This window comes from Herpailurus yagouaroundi, unplaced genomic scaffold, assembly GCF_014898765.1.
Source record: "Herpailurus yagouaroundi ecotype Mexico unplaced genomic scaffold, PumYag 222, whole genome shotgun sequence".
Classification (NCBI taxonomy): Eukaryota; Metazoa; Chordata; class Mammalia; order Carnivora; family Felidae; genus Herpailurus; species Herpailurus yagouaroundi.
The window spans coordinates 10,420,040-10,428,329 of record NW_024412453.1 but is presented as its reverse complement, the minus strand read 5'-3'; the positions used below and the strand labels follow the sequence as shown (position 1 = coordinate 10,428,329).

At 45.3% G+C, this 8,290-nt stretch overlaps 1 protein-coding gene across 1 annotated transcript in view; it reads right to left on the bottom strand.

Moving 5' to 3' along the window:
• Positions 1–2,357: 2,357 nt before the first annotated feature.
• LOC121019514 (uncharacterized) overlaps positions 2,358–8,290 on the bottom strand; it is a 147,847-nt gene continuing 141,914 nt past the window's right edge. The window contains exon 72 of the mRNA XM_040459030.1: positions 2,358–2,569. Coding sequence (XP_040314964.1) covers positions 2,553–2,569 — 17 coding nt within the window. The 3' untranslated portion in view covers positions 2,358–2,552. The remainder of the gene's footprint in view (positions 2,570–8,290) is intronic.

The following is an 8,290-nucleotide window of genomic DNA, read 5'->3' as shown; positions in this document are numbered from 1 at the left end:
CGTTATTCTTTAAATACCGACCCTGCAGCCTAATGAAGCTGTAATGATGGGGTGCCTGGCTGGTTCAGTCGGTTGAGTGTCTGACTTTTGATTGCGGCCCAGGTGGTGATCTGAAGGTTCAGGAGTTCAAGCCCCATGTTGGGCTCTTCCCGGACAGCGAGAGCCTGCCTGGGATTCTCTCTCTCCCCTTCACTCCCTTCCCCTGTTCTCTCCCAAAATAAATGTTAAGAAAATTTTTAAGAAGTTATACGCGTTACTCTCTTTTGCCTTTAGTCACCAGCAAAATTGAATGTTCTCCACACCGTTTACTTCTCTCTTTTGCCTGCTCTGTCCTTTACCAAATCACTTCACCGAGACTGAGTTTTTTAAAGACTTATCTGGACTTGCTTTTTATGTGCTTGAGGGCACAAATCTTTATCAGTTTTAATTTTTTTTTTATTTTTTAGATGTTTTATTTTCCGAGAGACAGCATACGAGCAGGGGGAGGGGCAGAGAGAGGGAGGCACGGAATCCGAAGCAGACTCCAAGCTCTGAGCTGTCAGCACAGAACCCGACGTGGGGCTCAAACCCACAAATGCGAGATCATGACTTGAGCCGAAGTTGGATGCTCAACCGACTGAACCACCCAGGTGCCCTTATTTATTTGTATCTTTAATGGACTCATTCCCTGTCTCATCCATTTTTTTCTTTAAATTCTACGCCTGTGTGCGCACACCCAGCCCAACCCCCCAAATGGCAAAGTGTTGGTGTCGTTAAATCCGTCTTGAGAAAGGAGAACTGTGCTTCCCTCTTGAGGTCAAGGCTGGTGCCCAACCTACCACTCTTGTTTTCCTGGTAAGCGCTTTGCGGACAGAGCGTGGGAGGCAGGTTGGGAACCTTCTGCACTTTCCTGCCTGGACCGAAAGTAACTCATCCTGTGAGCAGATGGAGAAACCAAGAGCTTGCGTGGTGACAAATCATCGGTGCCGCAGACTCTGACCTGCTCCCCGCCCCCCCCACTCCCCATATTCCACCAGTTGGCTTTCCGCTGTGAACTGTCTCCTTCCTTCCTGCTTTCCTTCCTTCTCTTGGGCCGAGATCCCTGTGACAGGGCCTAGCATAGCGCCTCTGACGGTCGTGGACGTGTTTCTGATCGTGTGTGACACAGCTCATTGGGCATTTTAATGTGGACTAGGAAATGGAGAGTAAGCATCACGTATCTGGCTTGGGATGGAGCCAGTGTTCAATTGACTCTCTCAAAGTAGGCACTATGGCACTCTTGCAAGCATAGGAGGTGATGACTGAAGCTGGGCAGCCTTTGAGGGTCCAGCGGGCCCAGACCTGCACCAGCCTGGCCGTCTGCTGCTTGGATGACCTCATGTAAGTCCCCTGGGCTCTCTGAGCCTGCTTCTTCCCTTATGTGGGATTGTGCATTGGTCACTGGGCTGTTGGGAGGTCTAAGAAAAGATGGAACATCTTTCAAAGAGCAGTGCCTGGACTCTGGGGTCTTTTCGTTGTAAGCCATGACAACACGCTCAACAAATCAGAAGCCCCTTCCCCTTTCCCTCCAGTGTGTGGGAATGTGCAGGACTGGCCCCGTTCACGCGTTCTTCGAAAAACTCTCAAGCCCTCTAGTATTTTTTCTTCTGGACTTTATTGAGCGCCTGCTGTGTGCTGGGGATTTACGGGAGGGGAGGCTGGGGCAACGGAATCTCGCATCTGACCTGGTTGCCCCCCAGCTCGTGTCTGACGCTTTGCCCTTTGCTTTGGAATCTGGACCTCAGGCCTTTGGATAGAAGACTTGAGGGGGCCTCCCAGTGGTGGGTCGATTTCATAGCCACCCAAGTTCCCCCATCATTCCAGTGGACGATTAGCCCCATCCATCCAATGGATGTGTTCTGGGATCGTGCCAGATTTATTTTTCAGTCAAAAATTCAAGGGACAGATCAGCCTTCCCAAAGGTCAACAGCTTTGGAGGCTGTATCCTTGGGGCCTGGGTGCCCCTCGCACATGTCTGTGGAAACCAGTCCCCCAAAAAGGGAGGCCTTCTCAAGTGTCCCCTGAAACATTCAGTTCCAGATTCAGGATCTATCCCAAAGAGGGACACTCTCCCCCCAGGCTTGCTATGAAGGGATTTGGGACCATCTGTATACCTCAAGGAGCCTCATGCTTGTCCCAAAGTAGGAAGACCCCAGGGCAGCCCTGGGCTCACACGGTGGAGGCCTCAGACCAAGCAACAAAGCAAGAGAAAAAAGAACTTGGGCAAAAACAGTGGCTGGAAAGGACCCCTCCCCCCCGCCCCGGCCCCGCAGGGGTGGGCCAGGGGCCCAGGCTGTCTCCTAGAAGGCCGTGCAGGTGTCAAGGAAGGTAGAGAACTGTCCAGACCAATTGTGAACTTTATTGTCCGTGGAAGGATTCTGAAATCATGGATGATGAGCCCCCCTTGGCTGTATCTGGACCCAGTGTGATCTCTGTGCCTCCTGGCATTTCGTTGTGATGGTTCTGTTCAGCCAAGAATCTTGGCCGAGCTGAGCGGGTGACGGGTGTGAAATCTTTGGCAGCCTAGTGTTGGCTTAGGGAAGCTCTCCAACTGTAAAGAGAAGAGGAGGTTGTTCTGTGGGCCCAGAGGACAAGGGGCCCCTTCTGTTGCCTGGAGTCATGCTGGAGCCCCTGTCACAGGCCCAGAGTGGCCTTCTTTAAAAGGACATCTCACCCCTTTGGAGAAGAGCACCAGGTGTGGTTAGGTGATCTCCTGCGCCTGTGTGACAGACAACCAAGACCTGGTCACCCCACCCCCACCCCAAAGTTCCCAGCCAAGAGGGGGAGGGCTGAACCCCAGTAGCCTAGGCTTTGGGAGCACAGGGGATGCACCTAAAACCCAAAGGGGGAGCAAGGGGAAGTTCAAGGGGTGATACCCGAGCTGACTCCCGGGTAGAGCGGTTTCTAGGTCACGAAAGCAGCAGGGGCCTTTGGATGGTTCCAGAATATTTGGTGACCTCGGGGTGACTTCCCTCTGCTTGCAGAGAAATGCAGCCTCACCCCCTGAATCTCCGGCTGCCACCAAAGAGCGGGTCTCTTCAACTTAGGAGTGACAGACACGCAGCGCCCTCTCGAGGCAAGTGGCCATTAGCAGGTGCGTTTTAAGTGTTTTTTGCGGATCTCTTGTAATTCATTTCTTTTCGTGGTCTGAGCAGGATGGGGTTGTGGATACAGCACGCAGTAGAGGCAGAAACAATGTATCTTTAGCGGGCTGCTGGCTTCAAAGGGCTTCTGATGTGTCCCCACCCACTGTGATGTTGAAAGGCTGGATGGCCGACACCTCAAAGTGTCCGCTTCAGGGAAGGTCCCGCCTATCCGCCGTTTGTTGAATTTTTTAAAAACACCAACATTAAAGAATTCTATTAAATGCCTTTTCGGTTCTCTATTGAGATTACATTTTTGGTTCTGTTCCAAATAGGATATACTTCGAATACTTTCTAGTTTCCTGCCAAAGCATGCAGTCTGTGTCACATAAACCCACGGCAATTCATGTGGGTTCGTGGCTGCTGGCTTTTAGAAGTTTATCTCCTTAAGTGTGTTCTTTTTTGTCCTTTGTTGCTTCATTTATTTTGAGGGAGAGAGAAAGAGAGAGAGAGAGCGCGCGCGCACACTCAGACAAGTGTCGGAGGGGCAGAGACAGAGGGAGAGAGAGAATCCCAAGCAGGCTCTATGCTGTCAGCACAGAGCCCGACGTGGGGCTCGATCTCACGAACCCTGAGATCACGACCTGAGCCGAAATTGAAGAGTTGGGTGCTTAACCGACTGAGCCACTCACACTCCCCAAGTGTGTGTGTGTGTGTGTGTGTGTGTGTGTGTGTGTGTGTGTGTTTTGTTGTTGTTGTTTTTATAATTGCGGTGCTTATAAGTACACTGTTTATTGTTGTGTCACCGTGTCTAGCATGAAGTAGGTGTTTAGCAAATGTTCTTGAATTAGGAACTTCTTAATCACCACGTACAAGTACACAGTGAAGCCCTGTTAGGTACATTCACCTTGCTGTGTGGCCATCACCACCCTCCACTTCCAGGATTTTTTTTTCTTCCTGCAAAACTGCATCTCTGTCCCCATTAGACGGCGCCCCACTCCGCCTCCCAGCAGCCCGTGGCAACCGCGATTCGACTTTGTCCCTGTGCTTTGGACTATGTTAGGTGCTTCCTAGAAGTGGAATCGCACGGCCTTGGTCTCTCCGTGACTCCCTTCTTTCACTTAGCCTCATGGCCTCCAGGTTCAAGTGTGGGAGGTGGTAGAATTGCCTTCCTTTGTAAGGACAGCGGATCACCCTTTTCTCATCCGCTCATCTGTCCGTGGACATCTGGGTTGTTTCTACCTTCCGGCTACTGTGAATGAAGCTGCTGCAAATAACGGACGTACCGACAGCTGTAGGAGTCCCCACTTGGAATTCTTTGGGGTGTATATCCCAGGAGTATCATCATGTGGTGATGCTATGTTTCATTTTCTGAGGAACCACCGTCATGTTTTCCCTAGTGGCTGCGTCACTTTGACATTTCTCCCAACTGTGCACGAGGGTTCCGGTGTCTCTCTGCATCCTCGCTAACACTTATTTTCTGTTTGTTTTTTTTTTAATAGTAGCCATCCAAATGGGTGTCCGGTGATAGGTCGTTCTGCTTTTGACTCACATTTCCCTGAAGACGAGTAACATTGTGTATCTTCTCACATGCTTGTTGGCCGTCTGGGTGTCTTCTTTGGAGAAATGTCTGTTCAGGTCCCTTGACCATTTTTTAATGTTTTGTAATTTACTTTTAGTGATCTCTACACCCAGGTGGGGCTCAAACTCACAACCCCAAGATCAAGAGTGGCATGCCCTAATGACTGAACCAAACAGGTGCCCCTCCTTTGATCCTTTTTAATTTTTTTTAAATGTTTTTATTTATTTATCTTAGAGACAGAGCATGAGCAGGGAAGGCGCAGAGAGAGAGGGAGACACAGAATCCAAAACAGGCTCCGAGCTGTCAGCACAGAGCCCGATGTGGGGCTCCGGCCCACGAGCCCTGAAATCATGACCTGAAGGCGGACGCTTAACTCACTGAGCCACCCAGGCACCCTGGACCATTTTTAAATCAAGTTGTTTTGTTGTTGGTGAGTTTGCAGGAATTCTTTATATATTCGGGATAGTCACCCCTTATCAGGTAAAATTTGCAAACATTTCCTCCCATTCCATAGGTTGCCTTTATATTCTGCTGATGGTGTCCTTTTGTGCACAAAAGTTTTTAATTTTGATGAAGCCCGATTTGCCTGCTGTCTTTAATTGCATGTGCCTTTGGTGTCCTATTCAAGAAATCTGACGAATCCAATGTTGAGAAGCTTTCCCCCTGTTTTTTTGCGGGTTTTCTGGTTTCAGTTTTTATGTTTAGGCTTTTGATCCATTTTGAGCTAATGTCTGTATATGGTATAAGGAAGGGTCCACCTTCATTCTTTGGGATTTAGACAGCCCTTTCTGCCATTTCCCCTCCCACAATTTGATGTAAAGTCGGTACTTTGTCTGCTGAATGGTCTGGACCCTCTTGTAAAAAGGCCTTTGACCACCTATACGAGGGTTTACTTCTGGGCTCTTTATTCAGTTACATTGCACTGTATATCTATCTTTGTGTTAACATCATACTGGGTTGTGTTTTTTTTTGTTTGTTTGTTTTTTTTTTTTTTGGTTTGTTTTTGAGAGAAAGAGAATGAGCAGGGGAGGGGCAGAGAGAAAGGGGGACAGAAGCAGGCTCCTGGCTGACAGCAGCAAACCCGATGTGGGGCTTGAACTCACAAACCATGAGACCATGACCTGAGCTGAAGTGGACGCTCAACCGATTAATACCACGCTGTTGTGATTACTGTAGATTTGTTTTCAAACCTGGAAGTGCAAGACCTCTAACTTGGCTCTTTGTCAAGATTGCTTTGGCTATTTGGGGGCCTTGAGATTCCGTATGAACTTTAGGATGGACTTCTTTTCTGTAAAAAAAGGCATTGCGATTTTGATGGGGTTCCTTTAAATCTGTAGATCACTGAGTAGTATCTTAATGTTATTATACTTAATGTTATTAATTTAATATGTTATTATACTTAATGTTATTAAGTATTCCAACCCACTAACATGGGATATTTGGCCATTTATTTGTATCTTCTTCAATTTCTTTCAGTGATGTTTTATAGTTTTCAGTGTACAGGTCTTTCAACTCCTTGGTTGAGTTTATTCCTAAGTATTTGATTTGTTTTCATACTATTGTAAATGGAATTATTTTTTAAATTTCCTTCTCTTAATGTCCTTTTGTTTAGTGTATAGAAACATAACTGATTATTTTGTATCGATTTTGTATTCTGCCACTTGGCCAAGTTTATTAGTTCTAATAGGGACTGTGTGTGTGTGTGCCATCTACAGGGTTTTCTACAGGTACATAGGATATATGTATAGATAGGTGTGTGTATATAATATATATGTTATATATATATATATATTATATATATATGGTCATTTTGTCTGAGGACAGAGATGGTTTCTTCCTTTCCAATTTGGATGTCTTTGATTTCTTTTTCTTGCCTAATTGCTCTGGCTAGCACTTCTATTACTGTATTAAATAGAAGAGGCCAATATAGACATCGCTGTCTTATCCTTGCTTTCAGAAGAGAAGTTTTTAGTCTTTCACCATTGAATATGTTATCTATGGGGGCACTTGGGTGGCTCAGTTGGTGGGCTTCCAATTTCGGCTCAGGTTGTGATCTTGCAGTTTGTGGGTTTGAGCCCCACATTGGGACCTCTGATGTCGGTGCAGAGGCTGCTTTGGATCCTCTGTCTCCCTGTCTCTCCCCTGCTCACAGTCTCCCTCTCTCTCAAATAGAAACATTAAAAAAAAACATATGTAATCTATGGGCTTTTCATGTATACCCTTTAATAGTTGAAGTAGTTTCCTTTTAGTCTGTTTGTTGTTTTTGTCGTGAAAGGATATTAAATTTTTGTTCAAATGTTTTCTCTGCATCAGCTGAGATGATCATGTGGTTTCTGTACTTCATTCTGTTACTGTGGTGTATTAAATTGAATAATTTTTCTATGTTGAACCTTTCTTGTATTTCAGGAATAAATCCCACTTGGTTGGGTGTATAGTCCTTTCGATACACTCTTGAATTCTGTTTGGTAGTATTTTTATTTATTTATTTATTTTGGAGGATTTTGCATTTATATTCATCAGGGATATTGGTCTGTCACTTGTTTTTTTTTTTAATTTTTTAAATATTTATTTATTTTGAGAGAGAGGGAGACACCAAATCTGAACTGCAGGCTCTGAGCTGTCATCAAGTAGCCCAACATGGGGCTCAAATTCACAAACCGTGAGATCATGACCTGAGCAGAAGTTGGACACTTAAGCCAGCTGAGCCACCCAGACACCCCTGCAGTTTGTTTCTTGAAGTGTCTTTATCTGGTTTTGGTGTAGAAGTAATGCTGAGCTCATAGAATGGATGTGGAGATGTTCCCCTTTCAATTTTTGGAGAGCTTGAGGAGGACTGTTTTTAATTCTTGAAATGTTTTGTAGAATTCACCAGTGAAGCCATCTGGTCCTGGGCCTTTTTTTCCTTCTTTGTGAGGAGGTTTTTGATTACTATTTCAATATTCTTGCTAGTTATAGGTCTGTTCAGACTTTTTTTTAAATTTGTTTTAGTGCTTTTTTATTTTTGAGACAGAGACAGAGCATGATCAGGGGAGGGCAGAGCGAGAGAGGGAGACACAGAATCAGAAGCAGACTCCAGGCTCTGAGCTGTCAGCACGGAGCCAGATGCTGGGCTCAAACTCACAAACCATGAGATCATGACCTGAGCTAAAGTTGGATGCTTAACCAACTGAGCCACTCAGGCTCCCGGTCTGTTCAGATTTCTATTCCTTCATGATTCAATCTTGGCAAACCATATACTTCGAGGAATTTATTCATCTTTGTTGTCCAGTTTGTCATACAGTTGTTCATATTCCTAAAATCCCTTTGATTTTTGTAAAAATTGGTTGCAATGTTCTGTATTTCATTTCTGATTTTAGTTGAGTACTTTTTTTTTTTTTTTTTTTTAGCCAATCTGGCTAAAGTGTTGTCAGTTTTGTTGATCTTTAAAAAACGTTTTGTTACATTAATTTTCTCTGTATTCTCTGGTTTATCTCTGTTCTAACATTTGTGATTTCCTACTGTTAGTTTTGGGTTCAGTTTATTTTGTTTATTTATTTTTACTTGCTTAAGGTATAAAGTTAGTTGTTGATTTAGCATCTTTTTTCATTTAAGCATTTACAGGAAAAGA